This window comes from Dermacentor albipictus, chromosome 1 (genome assembly GCF_038994185.2).
Source record: "Dermacentor albipictus isolate Rhodes 1998 colony chromosome 1, USDA_Dalb.pri_finalv2, whole genome shotgun sequence".
Lineage (NCBI taxonomy): Eukaryota > Metazoa > Arthropoda > Arachnida > Ixodida > Ixodidae > Dermacentor > Dermacentor albipictus.
The window spans coordinates 298100044-298127368 of record NC_091821.1 but is presented as its reverse complement, the minus strand read 5'-3'; the positions used below and the strand labels follow the sequence as shown (position 1 = coordinate 298127368).

General features: G+C 49.8%; 1 protein-coding gene across 5 annotated transcripts in view; it reads right to left on the bottom strand.

The window, feature by feature from the left end:
• The window catches only part of LOC135916819 (uncharacterized transporter YutK-like), a 511079-nt gene extending 484031 nt beyond the window's left edge, over window positions 1-27048 (bottom strand). For 3 of the 5 annotated variants that reach the window (XM_070531469.1, XM_070531470.1, XM_070531473.1), the window contains exons 1-2: window positions 26701-27048; window positions 23078-23383 (exon numbers count right to left, since the gene is read on the bottom strand). In XM_070531469.1, coding sequence (XP_070387570.1) covers window positions 23078-23383; window positions 26701-27024 — 630 coding nt within the window. In that variant the 5' untranslated portion in view covers window positions 27025-27048. Of the gene's footprint in view, window positions 1-23077; window positions 23384-24138; window positions 24276-26700 lie in introns of those variants that run through there. The other 2 variants (XM_070531471.1, XM_070531472.1) reach the window with 2 other exon arrangements.
• Between the last annotated feature and the right edge of the window lie 277 nt (window positions 27049-27325).

Genomic DNA, 27325 nt, shown 5'->3' with positions numbered 1-27325 from the left:
TACGCAACCCACCAAATATTGTTGCAGAGTTTCTCGCGGAAGCCGTATAGATGGAAAAGGCACTGCAGCAGCGAACAAGGCAGAACCGCGACGTGTCGACCCTATCGCGTGACTCTCTCGCTATATCCCTGGACAATATCAATGCCTTGTGGGAGCTCATTAGGCTTATCGTTTGGGAAGAGCTTCAAAAGCTTCATGTGGCTCCAGCATCGGTACAGCGACCTGCTCTGGCTGAGGTCGTCCGAGAGGAAATCAGGCAGGCAGTCCAAGTCCCAGAGCGAAGCGAAACATCACAGCACAAGGTACGGCAGCCACAACCTCGCATGTCGTATACGGAAGCTGCACGAAGTTCGTTGTCCCCGATTTTTTGCGATGTGAGCAACGTCCTGGACCTTCTTGGTGTGCGCACCGTTGAACAAGCCACTCGCCTCGTTGCACGCCATTCATGGCTGAAACACACCCACCTCGCAAGAGCGACGTATGGCGCTCCGCAGACCGGAGGCCCTTGTGTTTTCATTCCGGTGAAGCCGATCACCTCTACAGGGCGTGTCCCGACCAACGAGCTGGGCTCCTTGAATTTTCACTGAATGCGCCGTGCCCGCGCAATGGTGAATGCGCCCTGGAGATTGAAGCATACCTCGCAGATGCCTGGACCTCGTTTGCCCCACGATTCCATGAACCCCGGTCACCGTCACCTGCCCGAAACAGGTCTTCCAGCCCCTATTCAAGCTGAGACCAACGAGACGTCGCTCACTCAGCCCAGCCTCCCGGGAAAACTGAGTCCAGCGACCTGTAGAGGTGAGGTCGCTGATGTTGCGAACGCTGAAGATCCTCCACTGCAACGACCGCTATATGACGTAATTTAGACGCAGAGAAAGCAGTGTAGTTCCGTGTCAGTATCCTGCGACGTACCACTTACCACAGATGACCATGAGGTCATGGCGTTAATCGACACGGGTGCGGACACGTCTGTTATGAGCCAGAATCTCGCGCGTATACTGAACAAAGTTTGAACGCAGTGGACCGAAACTCAGATTCGTACTGCAGGAGGGCATCTCATAACTCCAATGGGCCGGTGCACGGCACGAGTCAACATTCGGGGCTTCGCGTACATTGGCGACTTCGTCAGTCTTCCTGAATGTTCAAAGGACCTTATACTCGGCATGGATTTCCTTCAGGCGAACGGTGCCATTACCGACCTGCAAGAGTCTAGAGTCAGCTTCACTACTACGCAAGCCATAGTGAACAGTAATGACAAAGACCGTGACGTCGCGCTTCGCGTAACTGACGATCACATCATGTTGCCACCCAAGAGCAGCGTGCTTACCCTTGTCCAATGCGATATGGAGGACGCCGCCGAAGGAATTGCTGTGGCAAACATGCCCCTGCTTCTTGAGCACCACATTTGTATAGCCAGAGGGCTTCTTCAGGTGCAAAACAAATGTTCAGTTGTTTTGCTAACAAACTTTAGCAACAACTATTGGCATGTACCGCGAGGAACGACATAGGTGAACTGAGCTCATTTCTTCACGAAATCACTAACATTACTGACATTGCCACATTGGAAACCGCATCGTCTCAGCAATCTGGGTTCCCCAGCCTAAAAGCACGGATTCACGTTAACGCCGCTCTGCCAGACCATCAGAAAGACCGTCTACTGAGTCTCGCGAATGAATTTGTGGACCGTTTTTCAACGTCATCCAAAGTGCGGCGCAAGTCCATCACAAAGCACTGCATTATTACGGACGAGTCTGCAAGTCCTGTTCGTCAGCATCCTTACAGAGGGTCTCCAGTGGAAAGGGAAGCGATCAAGCATCAGGTGAAAGAGATGCTCCAAAACGACGTGATCTAGCCATCCGCCAGCCCGTGGGCCTCCCTTGTAGTGTTATAAAGAAAGACAACACACTATGCTTCTGTGGAGATTACAGAAAGTTGAACCGTGTCACCAAGCGTGATGTTTATTCATTGCCACGCATCGTTGACGCATTGGATCGTCTACAACATACCCAGTTTTTTTCTTCGTTGGATCTTAAATCAGGATATTGGCAAATTGAAGTTGATGAACAGGGTCGTGAAAAAACAGCATTTGTGACACCTGGTGGGCTTTATGAGTTCAAAGTTCTCCCCTTCGGTCTCTGTTTCGCACCTGCCACCTTTCAGCGGACGATGGATACCGTGCTTGCTGAACTCAAATGGCAAACCTGCCTCGCATACTTGGACGATGTCCTTGTGTTCTCGAGCACGTTTGACGAACATTTCGCATGACTCGAGGGTGTCCTCACTGCGATCCATACTGCCGGCCTCACCATCAAGCCTGAAAAATGCTACTTCGGGTTCCAAGAGCTCAAGTTAGCTGCCGTCGCTGAGTTTTCACCACCCACAGACAAGAAGGCTGTCCAACGCTTCCTTAGTTTGTGCGCACATTATGAGCGCTTTATCAAGGGCTTCTCGAGAATTGCTGAGCCTCTGACAGGGCTTACATGCGATGATGTGCCTTTCATTTGGGCAGACGAGCAGCAGCAGTCGTTCAATGAATTGCGCAAGCGTTTGCAAGAGGCCCCGATACTTGCTCATTTCAACGAAGACGCTGACACTGAAATCTATACTGATGCCAGCAATGCGAGTCTCGGCGCTTGTGCAGTGGCAAGCTGGTGCGGAATGCCCCGTTGCTTATGCAAACCGCAGTCTCACTCTCACCGAGGCTGAGAAAAACTACTCAACCACTGAAAAAGAATGCTTAGCGGTTGTGTGGGCAATTGGTAAATTCCTACCCTACTTGTACGGTAGACCCTCTAATGCTGTCAGCGATCAACCACGCCCTGTGCTGGCTTGCCAACCTCAAGGATCCTTCAGGCAAACTAGCCCATTGGAGCCTTCGCTTACAAGAGTATGATATTACAGTTGTCTACCGATCTGGCAGGAAGCACAGTGACGCTGACTGTTTGTCACGTGCACCACTCCCTACGACCTCGTTGGACCCTGACCATGACTTGCCATTTGTCGCCGCATTAGTTATTGACGCCATAAAGATGGCTGAGCACCAGCGCACTGACGCTGAGCTGCTGCCGCGGATCCAACACCTCCAAGGAGTTGAAGGTGTTTTACCCTGCTTGCTCATGCGCGGCTTATCATCATACTACTTGCACAACAACGTCCTTTACAGGAAAAATGGCGGAAGCGGCCCCAATACGTACCTCCTTGTCGTGCCATCGACGCTACGCCACAACATTTTGCGAGCCTGCCATCATGAGCCATGCGCGGCACACCTGGGATTCGCCAAGACTTTAGGCAAGGATACGACAGAAGTATTACTGGCCCCGGCTTTATTCTTCTGTGCAACGGTACATGAAGACCTGCCATGATTGTCAGCGCCGCAAGAAAGCACCAGTTAAACCGACTGGCTTTCTCCATCCTGTGGACCTTCCTCAAGCACTGTTCCAACAAATAGGAATTGATCTACTTGGGCCATTCCCAGTGACCTCTTCGCACAACAGATGGATAGTCGTCGCTACCGACTACTTAACCTGGTACACCGAAACCGAAGCTATTTCGCAAGTAAATTTATATGAAGTGGCCAAGTTCTTTGTACGCCACATCGTCCTACGACATAGTGCACCGTCTGTTCTCATCACTGACCGCGGTACAGAATTTACAGCGGAACTTATGCAGGATGTTCTGCAGCTGATGCATAGCTCTCACCGCAAGAACACTGCATATCACCCCCAAACCAATGGATTAATGGAACGTCTGAACAGAACACTGGCTGATATGCTCTCCACGTATATCGACGTAGAGCACAAGACGTGGGACGCGATCTTACCCTATGTGACTTTCGGGTATAACGCTGCTGTACAGGAGACTACACAGTTTACGCTGTTCGAACTTGTATATGGGCGCCACTTCAGGTCAACACTTGACGCCATGCTACCTATGGCTGATAATAGCCCGACCAGCGAACACGTAGAAGAATTCGTACAAAGAGCCGAAGAGGCACATCAGCTTGCTCGGCATCGTATCCGGAGCCAACAGCATACCGCCACCCTTCGATACAACCAAGGTCGACGCGACATCCATTAGAATACCGGCGGCTGTGTGTGGGTCTGGACGCCCGTCTGCCACCGTGGACTCTCAGAAAAGTTGATCCGCCGGTATTTTGGTCCCTACAAGGTTACACGCCGCCTCAGTGACGTGACCTATGAAGTGGTCCCCTGCAGTTCTGACCCCAGTTCACTCCGTCGTCGTCCTCCCGCTGAAGGTGTTCGTGTAGTGCGCATGAAACCATACTATGTGCATACCTGAATGCTGAGATGCACCTGAGGAGCTCCATTTCTTATGTAGCTGAAAGAACTTTTTGACGCAACTGAGACGGTCGCTCTTCTCACGAGAGGCAATTGACACAAAGATGTGGGGCTCCCGCACCGCAGGACGGCGCGTGCAAAGGTCGGTGCCACTAAAGACGGTGAAGTGCGTAAGCTGCACGCACTTGTTCTGGCCTGCCATTAAAGAGAAGCGTATATTTTGCAAGACTCTGTCTCCAATCTACGTTACAATGTAGTCGTTGTCGGGTGTACAATTAAGCTTTATATTGCATGTTTTACACATTACTCATCTGATGCCTTAGCAGCGAAGGTTTTTCCTCTGCCTTTATTGTAAAAAAATGTTTGGGAAGTGCCCACGTGCATCTGCTTTTTTTTTGTGCATGGCACATGTGCTGTTGGCCTGGAACTGATTCACAATAGTATTAACAGCCATAGCGTTCAGGGCCCCGTGTCGCTGAAAATCCAGCAGTGGTGTTGGTGACCTTTTCCATATGAGAAAATTAATTTCGAACCATGCATCCCGATTCTTGCAGGCCCTCCACGTGGCATATAGGCATTACTGAACTAATTAAAATTCTTAAAGTAGGATGTGTCAAAAATTCATAAAATGTGACTTGCACACAACTTTGAGACATGATAGCGTTGGATTGTAATTTGAATATGCGAGAAAACATAATTCTGTTGCGCGGAAACTCAAACACAAACCCCTTTTCCAGCTGCCATTTCAGGTCTGTCTTAGGAGTGCCACGCCCCAGAAAGCTCGCCTTCGTGCATAGCGTTTGTCACCAGCATTTCCAGGGAAACATTACAGAAGCATAAGCTGCAGCTGCCCGGAAGCGTGAGAAGCAGCCAGGGCTCTTTTAATGCTATCGTGTTCCACTCTTAAAGGCGCAGCCTAAGTGTCCTCCAACCTTTTTTTTTTCACTGTTTGGGGACTGCCTTCTTGAAGGTGTTGCTTCGTTTCCTTTCTACTGTAGGGCGAATGCAATATCTGCTTTGAACAACAGCAAAGCCGCGTTTTGATTGCACTTGATGCTGGCCGCACTAGCGCGGCATCTCTCCTGAACACTATCCAGCAGTTCCCTATGATGTTATCACCGAAATAGAATACACAGGACACCTTCGTGTACCACTTCATCTACCTCGAAGTAATATGCCACAGCTCTATGATCATATCCTTAACATCCACTACTTTCTTGGATTCATTTCAGATAGCTGGAATGTACAGACTAAAAAAGCTCGGAAGCGCTTGCACTCTTTGGAGAATTTTGTATGAGCATTTTTAGGCTGTTCAGGAGACACTAAAAAATACTGGCTCTCCTGTAATCGAGAGTAGATGTAAGCATGAAATGGCTGCCGACAAAGGAGATTGATTGTAGATGATACTAGCCACAATCTTAAAATGGGTGTAGCGCACATTCGCAACGGCACACCCCACCCCACTGCATCACGCAGCTGTACACTGGTCCATATGGAAGCAAGTTTCCTGTCCAAGACAGAACCCCACTGCAAGTCTCGTCTTGGTCCACCATATGTGCCGTGAACCTCACGGACTGCTGGCATTGAAAAGAGCACAAGCAACTGTGTCTCGGTGCGAAAAAATGACAATCAAGTGTACAGTGCCTTGTATCTGCCTTTGAACGTCGCTATTGGAAGTGACAACTTCAGCGTACTAGAAGTTACAGCTTGAGTGATATTGTGAGCAAATATTTAGAACTCAGAAGCAATATTTTTTGTAATATGTTTAGGAAGTAACTAGCATATGTATTGCAGTCTTGACTGTTTGCCCGGATGAGCTGGTTTGAGTGCCAGGATAATGGCTCTGGCTTTTGGTTCATTGAAGGTGGCTGACAACAGGAGCTAAAAGCATTTCGTGCTTAAAATGTCTGCAGCAGCGCCACTGTTCGGTTAGTCAAGGACCTCATTTCATGGCCCTCATTCTGACACCTTCGAACACTGTTTCTGCCTTTGTAACGCTTCCTAGAATTTATCCTTCAAATTCTTATGTGAAAGAACCATGCATCAATTTTGGTGTATTTCTCAAACTGTACGAGCAGAATTGCTGATTTCATAAATACAACCTGTAAATCAATGCAGCAGAATTGTTAGTTGAAATATGTAATCCAAATCAAGGAGCCATTCTCAAGACGATGTTCCCGCTGGCACTGATGCGTGTCATTCCTGGCATTGGTGAATCTTTATTCTACATTATAAAGCATGAAACATTCACACGTGCTCTTCTTTCCTTCTTTTTTGAGCTTTGCCCTTTGAGTGGCAGCAGCCTGATTGACATAACTTCTGACTCGCGTATTTAACATTTTCGCACAGATTGGTCAAGGAGTAGCCAGATTTTGAGAAGTACATCTTTAGCAGAGTTTATAGGTGCTGGCTTTTGGTGTGGAGAGACAAGCAGCTTCATAGCTTCCCTCCTGTCTCTTGTCATTGTGTCAGCAAACTGAAATGAAAACTCTCGAAACAGTATATTTGTTAATGAGGAATCTTTGCAAGGTACATTGTGAAGCACATGCCGATGAATTGCTTCAACCTTTTACATTAAACAAATTATGCCATGTGCTGTCGAGAGGCAAATAAAGCTGTTCGCTTTAAATATTAACAATAATGCATGTGAGCTTTGTCATCTTCATGGTGTAATGTAATCTTTTCAGGTAGGGGATAAAGAATGTGTGGCAACATGAAATGGCCTTTGACGACAGAGGCGAGTAGTGGATGCCACACTTCAGTTCTAAATAAAGTTACATCAGCACAGAGCATGTATGCTACGACCAAGTTGGGTCCATACTTTGGATTACCATGTACAGTGTCACTCTCTTCTGCATTCCAGAAGATGGAAGCCAGTGTTTCTTTGCTGTTGCCATTTCAATTTAGTATATTTTCATGTTTTCATGCTCTGCAAAATACAGCCAGAGGTTGCACGGTCTTGAAATGAAGACTACTTTTTGTGTTTTCAAGATAAAATTTTAGCTATAATAAACGGAATTTCCAAAAAAAAAACAAATTTTATGTTTGGCCTGCCTTCTTTTGGGTGATCAGACATGGGAGCTATTGAGGCATCATGGCTCATACGTGCTGCCTTTATGCTTGAGAGGTGTGTGCACAATGCTCCTTGCATGCTGAAAAAAAAAATGGAGACCATCCATAATTGGTCTTGGTTTGCTTTCTTAGCCACAAGTGTTATCTGAAAATATAGCTGCTTTTTGTTACTCTTTCTGGCAGTGCGTTTTAGATACATAAACATTATGATGGACGTGCATGTTCAGTGTGATTGCAGGAACGAGAAACTTTACTGGAAGATCCTTTGCAAGAGATGCAAGTGCTTGCCCATTTCATGAAAAAGAAAAGGCCTTGTTTTCATTGTATACAGTAATCTAAGGGTCAGGCAGACTTGATCACAAAAGCAAAGAGAGAAATTAGTTGACAGAGAAATCCAAAGCCTGCTGACCACATCGTAACTGTCTAGCGCTTAGACACCTGCACGTTGGCCAACAGCATGGGAAAGGAGAAGGGATGGAAAGATGAAAGAGATTGTCATGAAGCACATGTGGTGAAAAGGAGAATGAAGCAGAAATTGGTAGCATTCAGAAAAAGCTAGATATTCTTGATGAGAAAACTGAAACATTGGACAAATAATTAATAGCAACCTTTATCAAGTCTTACCGCCGTATTCAGCAATACATCTTGAAGCTCACGCTTGACTTGATATAAATGACGCATGGTGTGAACGCGCCCAAGATGCTCATTGCGTTTCTTTTGGTGTGTTCACGACAGGCATCATTTAAATCGAGTCAAGCATGGGCTTCAAGTTAAGATGCATTTATGAATACGGGGGTTCGTGTTATGGCATGGTGAGGCCTGGCTCTCTGGAATGAAGACTTCATGAACTAGAGAATAGATGGGCCCAAGAGAACCTACTTTTACGTCTTATCGCAGACATCTGAATCACAGGAGCAGTCTGAAGCATGTGGTAGGTTTGTGAAAACTTTCCGAGAAACCTGCATGGGTTTTCTCTGTAACAGTTTGCTACAGTCGGGTGTATGACTCATTTTACATTTCCTGATCACCTTGCATATTTCCGCACAATGCTTTCGTCATTACTGTTCAGTGGCCAGTATTGCCTTTTCAGTGGCACTGAAAAGGCAATACAGGCATGAATGTCAAAAGAGGCACTTGTAGGCAGGATAAATGCAAGATTACCTTGTTTACATGTCCATAGTTAGTGCTTACAAAGAAGGCAAAAGAAGGATGCCAGGAAAAAATAAGCATTTCGTCTGAGGTTCCTCTCATTATGAAGCTGTTTACAATGATGAAAGCTAAATACAAAAAGTGTGGTCCTAATGAATGGACATGTTCTCCCAGTTGCAATTCATAGTTTAAGATATTGAGGGACTTCAATCGCACCTCAAAAAGAAGTCCATGATCAATAAACAGTGCAGGAAGCCAGTATAACAGTTTTCATTGACAGTGAGTTGGCCCTAGGATATGATCCAGTTTGCATCTTCAATAAAATGGCTATTGATTGGCTACTATTGATCTTTACAATAAGCGCAGCACGCATACAGACCAGCACGCAGTCCCATTTATGCCTTGGGCCTCACTTATACCATGTTAAAATTGTGGAAATACAACAGATTCATAAAACCAGCTCTCTTTATCACCTTGTCTTAGGGAGGGACTTGTCAATGTTACAGTGCAGAGCACGAACATTTCCTTAGGAGAAGCCTTCCAGTTATTTATGAATTATGTGGTAGAGGTTCATTACCTCTTTAAAACTGTTCTGCATAACACTCGTGCTTCTTCACACATCTATCATGATCCGTCAAATACGGGATAAGTTGGGTGCTGCAGATAAATGGTTCCTGCAGAGCCTAAAGCTACAGCATCAATAGGTAGCTAAATTTTCATTCTAGATGTTTGGTCTAGTTCTCTGAAACATACGCATAGAACTGAAACTGTTCAATCTGAGTACCAATATTAAATGTGTTATTTTGGGGCTTCAATGATTTGCTGACCTTGATGGAAAGTGAAGGACTGTATAGAAAAAATGGCTGTAAGGTCAACTATCGTCTTCTGCGCATAACCTTTCAGATACTGCACTAAATATAATCTAAAACACATGAAAAGTTTTTATAGAACAATGTACAGCCACACTGGATCACACTAGCATCATTATCATATGTCACTGGTGTGGCACTTCAACACAACGTGGGAACTACCATGGCTCGTACAATGCTCCGAAGGATACATTGCATTAGCGCAACTATGCTCAATGGCATTTGAACTGTTTTTTGCAATTTACAACTTCTAGCCATGCACTTATTCATTTATGACTTGGATGGTCGTGAAGCCTAAGTGCTTTTCTACCTAGCAATACTGCAAGCTTGTCTGCTGACACTAGCTGCACAAAAGAGCAACAGTAGCTTGTGCTCCAGCAGAACTTGAGGGCGGATTACAAGTTCTTGCCACACTATAGATGAGAAATATGAACGTACTCCCAAGCTTCAATATCTTAGCCAGTGTAAAGCTGCAATACAGGTACTGCACTCCCTTAATTGCACTGCTTACAGCTGTCAAACTATACCTCTGGTGCTATGCACATTTTGGGGATGGCAAGAAGTTTCACTAGACAAGGTATCAACCATACAGGCATTTAAAACATTGAGTTAAGGGTGTTTAAGACTGACTAAACACAATTTGCCCCTTGGCTTGGTTCTCGATTCCTTTCCCCTCTAGTGTCATTGACTGTAGAGCCACAACAGGAGTAGAGTAGCAATGCTTTGTTGTCTTGCCTGTTTACTAATAGCAAGAAACTACGCTCTAGCACTGTAGCATAATCAAAGAACAAAAGGTCAAGTTTATTGAGCAAGCTTGATCAACCAGCTCTCCAGTAGTCTGGGCCCCACGTCAGAGGGTATCGTCGTATGGTGTCATGATTACAATAGTGCATGAAGAATACTAGAGGTTGCAGTTTCAGTAGAAGGTAGGGGATAACCCCTAATTAAGGGTAAGCCTTTGCTTTTGACAATGATCGGCCAAATTTAATCATGATTTCCCACTTCTCCGCCGGTGCATTACAAAAACGTACGTAGCGCACGTACAGTCCTATACACTGCGGCTGGTCGCGTCGCAATCCCGTGTTTCTCTAGTTTTACCGCCCGCGCAATACGTATGAAGTACTCGACAATCGGTTTGCTCTGGCGCAGTTTTAGAAGACTATCGTCGTCGTGCTGTTTGCGCATCACAAACGCGTCACACACGCACACACACAACTCGATTGTGCAACACGCGCTGTTCCACCTTGCATCGCTTCGTTCGTGGCCGTGCTGTTTGCTCGAAAAAACGCGTCGCACGCACAACTCGATTGCTCTGCGCACACCAAACGCCAAAATGCGATGTTCCACCTCCGTTCGTGGTCGTGCTATTTTGCGCATACGCATTCGTCACACACGCAACTAAATTGCTCTTTGCACACACCAAGCGCGTCACACACACACAACTTCAATTGCCGTAAAACGCGCTGTTCCACCTTGTATCGCTTCGTTCGTGGTCGTGCTGCTTGCGTGCACAATGAACCGCCTACCCTGCTACTCCGGCGAGTTGGCACACACAATTCTATGGGCCCCGCGCGCGCGCGCATGGGGACTAGGGCGTTTCAGGAGCTAGGTGCGTTTTTTACACGACACCTAGGGACCTACGCTCCCCTAGGGCGAAAAGTTACCTAGATATATAGTTCCCGTTGGTGCCGCGGGGGCGGCGCTGCAGTCGACTGGCTGCACTGGAGAGCGAATGTAAATGCGCGTCCGGGGCAGGTCCGCTAGGCCTTGTCAGGGAAACTAGAAGCAGCGACTGTTACGAACTTCCAACCGGTGCCACCAGTGTTACGAACTTGTACCGCTGCACCACGATTACGGCTTTGTGGTCCCGTAGCGCTCGTCACCCGTTTCGTGACAGAGCGTTGGTAGCGAAGACTCCGAGCCTGGCGTCGATGAGAATAACAAAAGGGACTTTATACATTATATACAGGTTATCATACAGGACATGAACGGGTCGGCACTGGGGCCGAGTGCTCACAACAAACGCGACTGTTCTCGCACGACGACGTCCGGCGAAAACGCGTGACACATCTCACCCCAGTCGGGAGCGACACTGTCTCCCGGTGGGTCGGCGGATCCTGTTTTTCAGGCAGCGCGTTGCTGCTTTTATAATCCCCGAGGATCCATTGTCACTCAAACGGCCCAATACAAAGTCAGCACACGACGGTCGTCCGAGGGGTCCAACCAGCGACCGCGCTGGCCACCCGGTTCAAAGTTCGCGCGCGCGGTGACCTCCAGGCAAAGGGAGGTGCGGCGCCGGGCTGTCTGGCACACGCGGACACGTCCAAACATGCGGCTCGCCGAGGCTTCTCCCGCAGCAGGACACCGCTGCCTGACGGCTCAGCATCTTGACTTGTGAAGGGAGAATTAGGGCGCTCGCAGGATAGATTCCGCATCTTGCAGATTCGGAATCCGGGCTTGTGGTAATGGCACAACAGCATCCCCGCCCTCAGATAAGGCGCCGGGAAGACGAGCTGCCTCCACGTGGCTCGGATGCCGGGCGCGCACGTTCGTCAGGCTCGTCCAAGTTCACGTTCAGTGTCGGGACGCCAGGTAACTTCACGTGCCCAGGTCCGACTCGCCAGGACAGGAGCTCTGCTCACCGCGTCGTCGCCAAGGCACCTTGACCAGCTCCGCTCGGGTCGTTCCTAAGACCTTGCTTCTCGCCACTGGTCCCGCTTGGTCGTTCTGCAGCTTGCAAAACCGACCGGCAAAAGGCAACACCCAACACGAACAAGTGCCCTCTGTCTCCCGTCAAACACCAGACAAGGCCATAATTCCAATCAACCTAACTAAATCGCTATCCCCTTTTGCTCCCGCTGCAACAAGAGGCAGGTGTACGATCTAGCACACAAGGCTCAAACAATCAGTGTTCAAATTAACAACACACCAAAATAGAAACAATTAATAATCAGCAATAATAATGACAAATAGAATGGTCCCCTTGAAATCGCTTGGACCGAAAACGTACTTCTGAGGAAGCAAATGATGTCATTCATTTTTCCCGGCGATATTTTCGCGGAATCCGAAGCTGCTTATATTTGCGACCCTGCTTATCCGTGTAGCGGCGGTACAATAAGCCAGATTCCTTGCCAAATGAAACCCTCTTTTTTTTCACTCCCCGTTTGACGCTCTTCCTCAGATCGGCTAATGAACAGCCTTCCTGTTGCTCGCGAATCAGACTTTCTCTTTCAACTGCAGCCTGCTCCTGCCGGCTGGCGGAAACCGGAGCGAGTGTGGAGCCCGCGTCGCCTAATTGCGGCGTCGAGTCTATATCGCGGCTAGCACTGCACGCGTCACTCCCACTCACTTCCAGGACCCGCTCGTCTAGGCCAGCCTCCGAGCTCTGCCTCTCCCGTGACTGCTCGCCACTCAAGTTACCGTGATCGGTCCGTGTGCCGCACCGCCTTTCGCTCACCGACGCTAAGTCAAGTTCCCTCGACAGCGGGCGCGCTTTGGATCGCGTGGGGGCCATGTACGCCACGTCGGCAAAGAATGATTTGCCCTGATCCCTCAGCAGCTGCTCCGAGCTATTTGAGAAGAGGTAGGAAAATTGCTCCGGGAGGGCGGCTGACACCGCGGCTTCGGTGTTAAGTTTCCCAAACTCTCCTTCAATGATAACCGTTGCGATCGGTAAACAGACACTCTCCTTCTCGGCCACTTGCCGTATCCTAACGCACTCTCCAGTAAAATCACTCGAGGAGACGAAAGACGGGTGAACAACGTCCATAGTTGCTGCAGAGTCCCGCAGTGCTCGGCACTTCTTGCCGTTTACCTTAATTTCCTGCACATAGGGCTCCAATAGACGTATGTTCTTGTGAGTTTCCTGTATCGTTGCAAAAGCAATTCTCTCTGGGCATCTTGCAGCGATGTGCCCTTGCTTTTTGCAATTGTAGCAGGTTAACGGTTTCCGTTTTTCAAAAGAACGCGTCATTTCGTTTCGCTGTTTCGGACCATCGTCATCATTCTGAGATGCATTCTGTCCTTCCCTTACAGTTTCTTTGGTAAGGGATTCGTCGTCCCGAAACTCGCGACGCGTGATTTGCTTCCGTTCGTCGGGCTTCCCGGAAAACCAATCTCTCCTATCAGCTTTTTCTACGCGCACTGCCTTGCTGTGCAAGCTGCGGCGGGTGTAATACTCTTCCGCTAACTCTGCTGCCTTGTTTAGCTTAACCTCCTTTAGCCTATCTTGCAGCCAGAGCCGGACATCCTCATCAATGCAACGGTAGAACTGCTCCAACGCGATGCATTCGACAATTTTGTCGCGGTCGTCGTAAACCTCTTCGCCCTTCAGCCATTCCACCAGGTCGGCTTTTAGACGAAACGCGAAGTCAACATTCGACTCCTTACCCTTTTTTGCATACCGGAACCTCTGCCGGAAAGCTTCGGGCGACAATTTGTACTTCCGCAGTAGCGCTTCCTTCACATCACTGTAGCTCTCAAACGCCTCTTTCGATAAGCAAGTTATTACGTCTGATGCCTCCCCAGGAAGCAAGGCTAACAGATTCTGTGCCCAAAGGGATCGCTCAATGCTATTCCGTTCACACACGTGCTCAAATTTCACGAGGTATTTGGCCATATCCTCTCCGACGACAAAGGGTGGAAGTTGATCGCGTATTCTGGGAACATTAGAAGTGAGACTAGGCGCCGGCGAGTTATTTCGGGTCTCCAACTCTTTCATTTTAAGCTCGTGCTCGCGTCGTTCCCTCTCTCTCCTTTCCTCCTTTTCCTCCTCGCGGCGTTCCTTTTCTCTCCTTTCCTCCCTTTCCCGACGTTCATTGATTTCCGCCCAGGCCTCTGCGGCTTCCTCAGCCGTTACGTCCCCAGTCCTCATGACCTCAAGGATCGCATTCTTTCTTTTGGTTGAGCCCAACTCAATGCCCAACTCCTCACAAATTTCGAGAAGTTCCTTCACCTTGTACTTCTCCATCGTTCACACTGTCCTCCTGCTGTTTACCCTTTTTGAATATACCTGCCGTACGCTACTATAACTCTACTAGTAAGACATATGCAAGTATTTCACACACTGCCCTGTTTACCCCCTCAGCATCCCCTGGTTTTCAAAACACTCTTACTAGGCTTGAAACACCCAAGGTTATCACAATGCAACACCAAATCCTTCCCTAAGCTACTATAACCTGTGTCAGAGAAAGTCTGGTGTTTGAGGTAAACTTCAGGCACTCACCGCGCCGAGGTAGCTGATGCCGGTCAATCCCGTAGCTGCCATCCAGTGTTACGAACTTCCAACCGGTGCCACCAGTGTTACGAACTTGTACCGCTGCACCACGATTACGGCTTTGTGGTCCCGTAGCGCTCGTCACCCGTTTCGTGACAGAGCGTTGGTAGCGAAGACTCCGAGCCTGGCGTCGATGAGAATAACAAAAGGGACTTTATACATTATATACAGGTTATCATACAGGACATGAACGGGTCGGCACTGGGGCCGAGTGCTCACAACAAACGCGACTGTTCTCGCACGACGACGTCCGGCGAAAACGCGTGACACATCTCACCCCAGTCGGGAGCGACACTGTCTCCCGGTGGGTCGGCGGATCCTGTTTTTCAGGCAGCGCGTTGCTGCTTTTATAATCCCCGAGGATCCATTGTCACTCAAACGGCCCAATACAAAGTCAGCACACGACGGTCGTCCGAGGGGTCCAACCAGCGACCGCGCTGGCCACCCGGTTCAAAGTTCGCGCGCGCGGTGACCTCCAGGCAAAGGGAGGTGCGGCGCCGGGCTGTCTGGCACACGCGGACACGTCCAAACATGCGGCTCGCCGAGGCTTCTCCCGCAGCAGGACACCGCTGCCTGACGGCTCAGCATCTTGACTTGTGAAGGGAGAATTAGGGCGCTCGCAGGATAGATTCCGCATCTTGCAGATTCGGAATCCGGGCTTGTGGTAATGGCACAACACGACCTCTGGGAAGAAGGTTGCAGCCGGTCGAGATGCTCCAATACACCCAACGTCATCAGTACAACCGGATGATACGACGTCACCGACTCCACTGGAAATTGTTAGCGCCGACTTCGCGGTTTACATAGATGGACGGCCAGTGGCAGCGCTGGTAGATACTGGCGCGGACTTCTCAATGATAAGCCAAAAACTCGCTGATTGCCTTAAGAAGGTCAAGGCTTCATGGACGGGTCCCCACATAAAAACTGCAGGAAGCCAGTTGAGGACGCCCGCAGGCAAAACTAGAAATAATATTGGTGCGTCGGTCGTCGTTGCTACTTTTGTTGTTTTGCCGGAGTGCTGCAAAGACCTGATCTTGGGTATGGATTTTCGGCGTGAATACAGCGCCGTTATAAACATTCCAAACCGGTCGGTCCCGTTTAGCATGGGCCCAGGTGCAGTTGTACTCTACAGATCAATGACCCAGAACTTTACGCGTCGCCGATGATGACGTGACTATCCCACCACACTCATGCTCCCTTCTGTAGGTGGCATGCGACATACCGAGCAACTCCGACGCTGTCGCCGAACAAATTCAGGCGCTGCTATTCAACCGTGGTATATCCATTGCAAGAGGCGCCGTCAACATTAATTGTGGACACACAGAAAGTCTCGTAACAAACTTTAGCTATGAGAGCCGGCATATTCCAAGAGGTATGACAGATGAGTACGTCGAAGAGTTCACTCAGGTCACCGAGTGTTTCACTGTAGATCAAGGAGGTTCCACCAGCCTGCTTCCCATGCCTCGAGATCTAACCATCGATGTTGGCCCGAGCTTACTCTCTGCACAGAAACAAAGCCTCGTGGAGCTTGTACATCAGATTCATGACTGCTTCTCGTCGACGTCGAGGGTTGGTTAAACGCCGTTGACCAAACATCGAATTATCACTGAGGATGCAGCCAGGCCCATACGGCAGAAACCGTATCGGGTGGCCCCACGGGAACGCGAAGCCATCGAAAGTCAGGTCAAAAGAATGTTGGAGGACAGCGTTATTCAGCCGTCGAAGAGTCCTTGGACGTCGCCAGTGGCATTATACAAAAAGTATGGCAGCTTACGTTTCTGGGTTGATTGCCGCAGCTCAATCCGGTCACAAAGAAAGACGTTTACCCGCTCTCTCGTATAGACGGTTCCATCGGTAGACTGTGACATCCCCGTTATTTCTCGTCAAGGTGTAAAAGAGTGGGTATTGGCAAACTAAAGTTGACGAGAGAGACCGAGAAAAAGCTGCATTCGTGACACCTGACGGCCTCTATGAATTTAAGATACTTTCCTTCGGCTTGTGCTCCGCGCCGGCAGTTTCAGCGGCTAAGGAACACAGTACTCACAGGGCTCAAATGCCAAACGTGTTTAGTATACTTAGAAGATGTGATTGTATTTTCTGCAACTTTTGACGAGCAACTGAGGCGACTACATGTGGTTTTTCAAGCCATCCGATCTGCCGGTCTCACGCTGAAGCCACAAAAATGCCACCTTGGCTTTGAAGAGCTTCTCTTCTTTGGTCAAGTGGTCAGCAATGAAGGTGTACGGCCTGATCCCGACAAATAGCTGCCGTCGCAAATTTTCCAGCGCCATTGGACAAAAAACGCAGTTAGACGATTTTTAAGACTGTACGCCTATTACTGACGCTTCATTCGAAACTTTTCACGCATTGCGTCACCGCTGACACGACTCACTAGGGAAGACGTCTCATTCGTATGGAGTGAAGAACAGCAACAAGCGTTCAACGAGCTGCGGCAGTGCCTCCAAAAGCCCCCAGTCCTCAGATTCTTTGACGAAGACGCCCTGACAGCAGTTCACACCGATACCAGCAATGTCAGCTTAGGAGCAGTACTCGTGCAATGGCAAGACGGCGCTGAACGAGTAACAGCTTATGCAAGCAGAACCCTTTCCCGAACGGAAGCGAATTATTCCACCATGTAAAAGAGTGCCTTGCGTTGATGTGGGCCGTTAGAAATTTCGCCCTTATTTGTACGGCCGCTGCTTCAATGCTGTCAGTGACCATGACTGCCTTTGTTGGCTAATGAACTTAAAGGATCCATCAGGACGATTGGCGCGCTGCAGCCCTAAGCTTCAAGAATTTGACATGGTTATTGTCTATAAATCGGGAAAGCGACATGCGGATGCTGATTTCCTTTCTCGCGTCCCATTCGAATCTGCCAATGAGGAAGAGGACGACGATGCAGCCTTTGTAGGAGTTGTCAACACAGGTACACTCGCACAACAGCAAAGCCACGAGCCGGAATTACAACCCATTATAAGTTTCTTGGAGGGTCACACTTCCGTTGTCCCAAGCCTTTTTGCGAGAGGACTACCATCATTTTTCTTGCGTACAGACGTCCTGTATAAGGCAAACTTCTCTCCGAACGGAAACACCTATTTACTCGTAGCCCCAACACCTTTCAGGAGTGAAGTATTACTAGCATGCCATGACGAAGCGACATCCGGTCATTTGGGCTACACACAAATGCTGTGTAGGGTGACGCAAAAATATTATTGGCCGAGACTCACGGCGACCCTTCAACAATACGTCCGGATATGCCTTGAATGCCCACGGAGAAATGTGCTAGCAGTCAGACCAGTGGCTTCCTCCATCCTGTTGAAGTGCCCGAAACTCCATTTGCTCAAGTCGGAAGGGCTCTTCTAGGCCCATTCGCAACTTCAGCTGTGGGTCACAGATGGATTATCGTATCAACAGACCACCTTACTCGCTACGCCGAAACTAAGGCTCTGGAGTGTAGCACGGCAAATGAAGTCAGTCAGTCAAGAACTTTATTGAAGTCCTGAGGAGTTTCAATCCGTTGGAGATCCCACGCGGGGAACTCCTCCGGCAGAAACCGTAGGCGACACCCAAGTCGGGACGGGAACGTGGTGACGCTCCGCCAGTTCTTGGGCCCTCTGGACGGCCTTGAGTTGGAGTTTGAGGTCCGGGCTTTTGAGGGCTTCTTCCCATTCGGGCTCACTGGAGAGAGGGCCCTTTGGTAACGCGGTACATTGCCATAGCATGTGCGAGAGTGAGCAATAAAGTTCTGGGCAGTCTGGGCAATTTGCCGGGATTTCTGAGTCATAGTGACTTAGAAGGCCTCGTGACGGATACGAGTCCGTTTGTAGCATTCGAAACGCGGCCGCCTGCGCGCGTTCGAGATTGGCGTGTGGGAGCGGGAATTTGGTTCTGCCTTTCCGATAGTGGGAGGTGATCTCTTGGTAAGTGAGCAGCGGGTCATTAAACTGAATGTCCAGCCCCTCGTAGGCCGTGGGACCGTCGCGGCGGGCAAGTTCTCGCGCACGGTCGTGGGCCGTTTCATTGAGGTTAGCTTTTTGCGGGTGAATGTTGTGGGCTCACAGTACGTCTCCGCGCACGGCGTCGCCAAGTGGCCCCCGAGAAGTGGAGCCTCACGACGCGGCACGACGGCGCACGGCGATAGACCCACCGCAGGTTCGAGCACCGAGCCGAAAGACCTGGACGGCTCTGGCTGTACGCATGGGCGCTCTCCCAGGAACACACGGCGTCCAGGACAGTTAAGGCGTTTATTGATCACCAATGGCCAACATGTACCAGACTGCACCCAAACACACGGAGTACACTCGGCGCCCGCGGTTCCCGATGGCGAGGAAGGCGGGTTACACGCCGCGTCGAACAATGGTTTACGCGCGCGGGCCGAAATGCGTTCGCAAACGCTACCTAGCGCTTCCCGTCACCGACAATGGTCTGCGACGGTTCGGACACGCAAAATGTGACACATTGAGCGCCTGCGACTACCGCAAGGGCGGAACGCAAAGCCACTCAGCAAGTCACACTTACGCAAGCTAACAAAGCACGTGAACGTCCCCAGGCCGGGGCGTTGGGGACACAAATAGCTGGTCGTTCACGTACCTTGCAGCTTGCCTCTCGTGACCGGCGCTCGTCCCTCTCGCAGCACGACTCCTCCGCGCACCGCGATCGTCCCCAGTCGGGGCTTCTTCCCTACGTCACGCCCCACGACCCAATCGCAGGGCCGCGTAGCATGACGTCGCGGGACGCGGCCGCGGCGCCCGGGGAAAACGGCGCGCGGGTCGAGGGGCAGGCATTTGGGAGAGGTTTTCCTCGCAATGGCGAATAAGTCCGGAGCCTTAGGCACAGCAACGACTGCGCCCCGGTAAACCGAAGGAACTCCCACAATGTCTTTCCCCATGTGAGCGGGGAACCAGGAGAGGCACCGTTTGCTCTCCTTTGAGCTCGCTAGTAGTATACGCGCTGCTTCTTTAGATACGTTGCCGCATTCGTAGGCCCGAATTGCGGCACGCGAGTCCGTGAAGACATAAGTAAATGTGGGGTCTGCCATGGCAATGGCTACGGCTATTTGTTCCGCTTTAGCGCTGGTGCTCGTTTTAACCGATGCGGATGATCGTAGCGTTCCGTTGCCGTCCACGACCGCAATTGCGAAAGTGGATGTGCTGCCGTACTGGGCCGCGTCCACAAATGCGGTGGCTTCACGATCCGCGTCGATGCGGTCGAGAATCGCGCGGGCGCGGGCCCGGCGCCTACCCACGTTGTGTTGTGGGTGGACGTTTCTGGGAAACGGTGAGACTTTGTATTTGTCTCTAATTTCGCTCGGTAGGGTAACCGCGTGCTCGAGATAGGGAGACGGGGAGACATTGGCGTCATTTAGGATTAGCCTACCGGCTTTGGACGAGGATAGGCGGAGTATTTGAGCCATAGTCTGAGCCTCGATCACTTCGTCGATGTTATTGTGCATACCTAGCTGGTCAACCTTTGCTGTACTTGCTCTTTGTGGAATTCCCAAGACCTGTTTGATGCTTTTGCGCATGAGTGTGTTTAGCTTCGTCTTTTCTAGTTTCGTCCAGTTGTGGGCAGAGGCGACGTAATTAATGTGACTCATAAGGAACGCGTGGTATACGCGCAGAAGGTTATCTTCGCGGAGACCCTTCCTGCGCCCCGAGACTCTGTGGATGAGTCTGATCATGTTTTCGGTTTTGGCGGTTAAGTGTTTGATCGTGAGTCCGTGGCATCCGGTGGATTCGATTAGGAGCCCAAGAATGCGTATGTGGTTGACTCGCGGAATCTGTTGTCCGTCTCTTGTGTGTAGTGCGAGCGGAAGTTCGTCTAGAGGTGTTAGGTGGCGGACTCCTTGGCAAGACTTGCGAAATAGTAATAGTTCCGATTTCTTTGAGGATAGTTTCATTCCTGTGTTTAGAAGGTACTCTTCCGTGGCATCAAGGGCAGACTGTAATGCCTGCTCCATGTCTCCCAGGGAGCCTCCCGGGCTCCAGATGGTAATGTCATCTGCGTATAGTGCGCAGTTTACGTTTGGGATGTGTCGTAGTTTGTCTGCAAGTCCCTTCATCACTATGTTAAATAGTAATGGAGAGATGACTGAGCCTTGTGGTGTTCCGACGGAGCCCAGCGCGTAGGGGTCCGACTTAAGGTGCGAGACTCGCAGTCGGGCTTCTCTGTCTTTTAGGAAGGAGCGTACGTACTCCTGAAATCTCTGGCCGAGGCCGAGGCCTGCCACAGACTCGAGTACGAAGCGGTGCGAGACGGTATCGAATGCTTTCGTGAGATCGAGGGCGAGGATGCCTCGAACGTCTCTTGTTTTAACGTCGAAGATCTGTCTCTTTAGGAGTAACATCACGTCTTGGGTGGATAGGTGGGGTCGAAACCCTACCATGTTGTGTGGTAGGAGTTCGTGTTCTTCAATGTAGCGTGACACTCGGTTTTGAATTACGTGCTCGGCTACTTTACCCACGCATGACGTAAGAGAGATGGGTCGTAAGTTGTCGAGGTTAAGTGGTTTGCCGGGTTTTGGTATGAGGACCACCGTGGCAGTGCGCCATTGCGTTGGTACCTCTCCTGTTTCCCACACGTGGTTGATGTCTTTCGTCAGTAATGTAACGGCTTGGTCGTCTAGGTTACGCAACAGTCGGTTGGTTACACCGTCGGGTCCTGAAGCAGACCTGCTGTTTAGATTGTGTAGCGCCTCTCGGACTTCTGCTTCCGTGAAGGCAGCGTCTAGTTCGGGAGTGGTTTCGCACTTTATGATCGGGTAATCATTGGGGTGAGCGACGCCTAGCGGAAGATACCGTTTGGCAATTTCTTCCAAGAAGGACTCTTCCGTTCCCCCTTTCCCTTTATGTGAGTGTAGAAGTCGGTCTAGCGCGTGACTTTGATTATCCTTCGTATGGCTGTCGTCTAACATGCGTTTCAGGAGGTTCCACTTACCTCCTGTCCGCATGCGGCCGTCTACTGCCGAACAGAGTTCGTGCCATTGGAGTCTTGTGAGCTCCGTAGAGTATTCGTCTATGTCTCGGTTGAGGATCGCGATGCGTTTGCGCAGGCGTCTGTTGAGACGCTGCTTTCTCCATCGCGCAAGTATCGAAGCCTTGGCCTCGAGTAAGTGTGCGAGGTGAGGGTCAACCCTTGGGACTTCCAGTTCCGTCTCTATGGTTTTCGTGGCTCTGGTAACGTCGCCCTTTATCGCAGAGAGGAGTTCCGCGAAGGAGTCATACGTATTCGTATCTTCCTTCCGTAACTTACGGAAGGTATCCCAGTCTGTGAGGGTGAAAGATCGGGGTGGGGCCGTCGTGTTCGGTATTTGTGTGCGTATGACGAAGTGATCGCTGCCCAGGTTCTCTTGCGTGTTCGTCCATATGTAGTTTGCAACATTTCGGAGTAACGTGAGGTCTGGCGTAGTATCGCGCTGCGTCGACGTACCCAATCTGGTGGGGAACCTGTGGTCCGTCACCAGGGTGAGGGACAGGTCGTCTATTGCGCGCGAGAGGTTGTTGCCGCTAGGCTTGATTATGGGGTAACCCCACGACGTGTGGGGGGCGTTGAAATAACCTGCTATAATGAGCGGTGAGTTTCGTGCCAATGACATGGCTTTAGTGAGGATCGCGTGGAAGGATTGGTTGTAGTGCGCGGGGGAACTATAGACGTTTAGTACAAAGACACTTTGTTTTAAGAATCGGTTAGGGACGAGCTCGATTAGGATCGCCTCGATGCGACTGTTTTTTGGTGGGACGTCGTGAACGATGTGCGCGAGCTTTCTACTAACGAGCGTGGCGATGCCTCTCCTGGCGTCCCCTTCTCTTTTTGAGACGGTGCAGCACCCTGAGAGCGTGAGGGTTTCGCATAGGGTTTCCTGTAATAGTATTACGTGCGGTCTTTGGGGTTGAATTTTGAGGTACTGTTGCAGCGAGGATTTGCGTTTCGCGTAGCTAGCGCAATTCCACTGCCAAATTTCTAAAGTATCCCGTGTCGTGTTAGCCATGATGGTTTTGTGAGGAATTTATTGGCGCCGAAGGCTGCGTAGTCGTGTCCATTTGTTGTGGCTGGCTAGCTTTGTTTTTAATTTTTATGGCGACTTTGTTTTCGACAACCTCTACACGATTTGCTAGGGTACGAATACTTTGTAGGTTCTCTCGCGTGAGGCGCAGAATTTCATCTAGGGTGTCTTGCGGTACATTACACTCTTCTTCCGTCTCTGGGAGCGGAGGTGGTTTGCGTTTCGCTGTGCTTACTTTTACATTTGTCTCCGGGGGTGGTGCTTGTTTGGGAGATTTAAGGTTTTGAATCTCCTGTTTCGCGTCATTAAGCTGCGCTGTAAGCACTTGTATGGTCGCTCGGAGACCCGCTAGTTCCTGTCGTAGGGCTGTGACTATTTCGCTCTCATGCTCGGGCAATGAAGACCGCGTTACCTGTTTCATAGATGAGGCGTCCTGTTGCTGCTGCTGCTGGTGTTTCCCTCGCACTGGGTCGGCACACGTCAGTTCGGTGTGGCCGGATGTAGGGCGCCCCCTGGAGCCGGAGCGGCTGTTGCGTCGTCCCCTGGAGCGGGAGCGGCTGCTGCGGAGGGCGCTGCGGCGCTCGGGTATCGACGTGACTGAGCGACTCCTTGTGGTCGCTACGGGAATTCCCGAGGTGGCGCTCGAATCGCGGTGACTGGCACCGCTCGGTCCTCGGGAGCCGTTGCGGCCGCGTTGGTTGCGTCTGCGGCGGCGTCTCTGTCGCACGATGTAAGGGACTTGAAACTTGCGTTTGCAGTCCTTGTCGGCGGTGGGGTGTGGTCCACCACACACGGCAAATGAAGCAGCCAGTTTTTTTATAGACAATGTTGTACTGAGGCACGGCGCTCCAGCAGTACTCTTAACCGACAGGGGAAGTGCATTTGCAGCCGAGTTGTTGGACACAGTATTAAGACTAAGTGGAACAACTCACCGGCGAACAATGGCGTACCACCCGCAAAGGAACGGACTGACAGACGCCTAAATAAGACGCTCGCTGATATGCTCTGAATGCACGTGGATGTGGAGCCCAAGAACTGGGATGAAATCTTGCCGTATGTCACCTTCGCGTGCAACACGGCTCAGCAAGAGACAACACGAATGACACCGTTCCGTCTCCTACATGGTCGTGAAGTCACAACTATGTTACATACGTTGCTGCCACATGAATGCGATGACATCGAAACGGATGCTGAAGACATCGCGCTTCTTCAGAACGCTGAGTGAAAATTTGCTTGCATACGTGTTCATAGGCAGCAGGATTAACACTCGAGACGCGATAACCTTTGTCACCGATCAATCTCCTACGAGCCCGGAGAGAGTTTGGGTTTGGACTGCCATTCACCGTCGCGGCTTTTCGCAGAAACTGTTAAAGCGCTACGTCTGGCAGTATAAAGTTATTCGGCGGCTGACTGATGTCAACTGTAAGGTTGCTCCCGCTAGTCCGCATTGCTCAAGGCGTCTACGGCACCTACCGGAGGTTGTGCTTGTGGTGCGGATGAAGCCCTATTTGTCCGAGTGAATTCAGCGCACCGCAAGCGTGTCCGAGTCCTGTTTTCTCGACGATAAAGCATCAGGAGGGTGCTTTCTAGGAAGAGAGGCTAATGTCACGATAGCAAAGAAACAGAAGAAAACGATGTGAGGGACACGAGCAGCAACCACGCTCCTTTTTTGGAAAGAAGACGAAGTTGGCGCGTTAGCGCTTGTCGTCTCTGAATACAGAGCTGGTTTTGTTTCCCGCATCCTCATCCTGCGCCCTGTGTTTTTGACGTCGTGAGAATATGACGCGTGCACACTGATTATGCATGACTATGCCGAACAAAACAAAAATAATTATTTCCGATTCTACAGCTTTCTTGTCATTAGCCCTCCGCTATTGGTCAAAAGTTTTCGGGCTGCACCCATTTCGCCTGTCTGTGGCGCGACATCACAAAACTGCACGAACTCATCCCGTCAAAGCGATGTGTGCGCATTAGAGGAGCAATAATGTGCCGAACAAAATTGATTTTATTTTAATAGCCGGAGAGTGCCCCGTTCCGAAAGGCATAGAAGATGTCTGCCTGCCGATCATTCGGACACTGGCTGCTCGGAGCTGTCGGGGTCCATGGATTTGTTTGCGTATGATAAATATTTTCGCTTGGCAGAATAATTTTGTCGGGCCCTTTCGTTACGTATGCGACATTGATCCGCCAACTCTTCTTCGCTGAGGATTACTTATAGGGCATTCTTAACCTTCCGTTGCCCCCCGTCGTGATTTTCGACCAGCCAATTCAAGCTAAGCAAGGGGAAGCGGCCAATCGCAGACGCCGGCAACACCCTCCTCTTCCGGTTATTTACTTGCACTGCTCTGGCTCCACCTTACTGAAACCCTCGCCACTGCTGCTTGGTCCTCGCCTCTTGTCAGTCAATTAGATAAGAAAAAACCTGTCAAGATAAGCAACGCTATTCGTTTTGAAAAGAGGCCAAAGCGACCTCCTATAAATGAGGAGAACGTGTGATTGGTTGGTTCAAACAATGCTACGGATTACCGCCCAATAGTTGCGGCAGCAGTTACGTAAATTTTACGGCAGGAGTTCGGAATAAAAACAGATTGGAATAAATTTGCTTTATAGGGCCCTTAGCCTCATTGCTACGGGTCGTTTGAAAATGTTGCCATTTCATGATGTCAAGATAACGTTTGGGACATGTCCAGTATTTTGAGGAGAGCTTTAGAATTAAATAAGGGCTGGGCGTCGAATAAGCAGTTTTACCCACCACCGACCCGAATTGTCGAATAATTTTAATCTAATAGATGTTGAATTATTTTGAGTTCAGAATACATGAACTTAGCCAAAAAGCAATAATAATGTCCCTTGATGCACATAAACTTTGCCAAAAATAGAAACCCTGCAATTTGAATAGAAAATTGCCTGTCTGCGACGCTTTTCCCGATAGGATATATGAAGCTTAACAAGTTCATTTGAATGCAATTGAACGTCCGGTTGCTAAGTTGAATAGCTTTCTTAACATCCCCTTGATGAGTTCCTACAGATATTAGCAATCATGCGTGCTACACTGAAGAGGAGATTCCATGGCGTCCGAATCTCCTTCATTTGAATGCGATGGGCAGCTCGCATGGGGGGATTTTTTCCGCGAAAACCCTCGGTGCCATTTTCGTCGCTGCACGAATGATCAACCTCTCGTTCTCTTTATTTCTGCTGATAAATCAAAGTTGGGGCTGCTGCAGCCATGCTTGCCTGATTTTCCTTGAGACATCAGCTGCTTAATCGCGTTGAACCAAATAATCGCAATGAGAGCATCATTCGTCATCGAATGGTTATTCGCTCCAGCCGTTTTTTTGTTTCTCAATCTACACAGTTGCTAGGGCTTCTCGTTTCACACCCAAGAAGCATTTTGTAACGTTTTTGCAATTCAGAACGTACGTGTCGGCACTCCTCAAAGATTCCCGCAAAGAAAAAAATGACAACCATTCCATTTTGTGACGATGGAATGGCAGCATCTTCACAGAGTGAAGATGCTGCCATTCACATCTGCGCCGCCGCAATTTACCCGTATGGGTTTGTTAGAAATCGCTAAGTCCGTCTCTGTTGCTGGACGCCGAAAAAACTACGACAGGTTCGACATATACAGCTTTCGCTGTGAAACACCCGAAATTGAATAACCTCCGGGAAAACCTGTCGGATTATTCAACTCGCCGCGGTGGTTTAGCGGCTATAGTGTTGCGCTGCTAATCACGAGGTCGCGCAATCAAATCCCGGCCGCAGCGGTGGTATTTCAGTGAGGGTGAAAGTCCAAAACGCCTGTGTCGCGTACATTCAAGCATGAACCAACTAGCCCAACCAAGAGTACACTGGGGGCGCGTTAATGATTCCCTGATGGTCAAAATTCGGAGTTGCCCACTGAGGCATGCCTGATAATCAAATAGTGGTTTGGGCACGTAAAACCCGAGAAATCAATTCAATCCTCGGAGTAGCCATTATTGAAAAAACATGCAGCACTCCCAGTTGCCAACTGTGCGTGGGAAAAAGTCTGCTTACGTTTTCAATGACGCAGGTACTCTGGACGTTTTCTTCTTTGTGGTCTGCCTGGAAGACGGGGTTCTCGGCGTTCGGAATCAGGGTGAGGGCTGTTGTCTTTATTTGTCTTGATGGCGATGACGAGAAAACTTGGTTAGGCGCTGGCCCCGAAGGCATCGTGGATTTCGTTGCTTGCATGGGGCTAACCATATGGCCGGACGCTTGTTTGTTCTTCGTGGAGTCTTGGCTGACCGAGCTGAGGTTCTCATGGGAAGACATTCTGATGATGCTGCTGTTGTTGACCTGAGTGGTTGTGGCGCATACCCACAGTGGGGGATTGGCCATAAATGATGATTCCCTCTCACCGAGCTGCAAAACGATGATGATGATTAAACACATACAAATTTGGACTCTGCCAAACCGACTATCACGATAGAACGTTCCAGCTCGGCCTCATCCTTACAGAATTTGTCGAGGGATCAAATACATGAATAATAACTGCATTCTCATTGCCAAAGATGCTGCAAACGATTTCTTCGGTGCTACGTACGCACTGTCCGAACAAGTAAAATATGTGTTTTCTCATAAAAGAATATATTCGTATGCCCCCAAAGTTTGCCAAAAATAAATTATATCAATGCTTCTG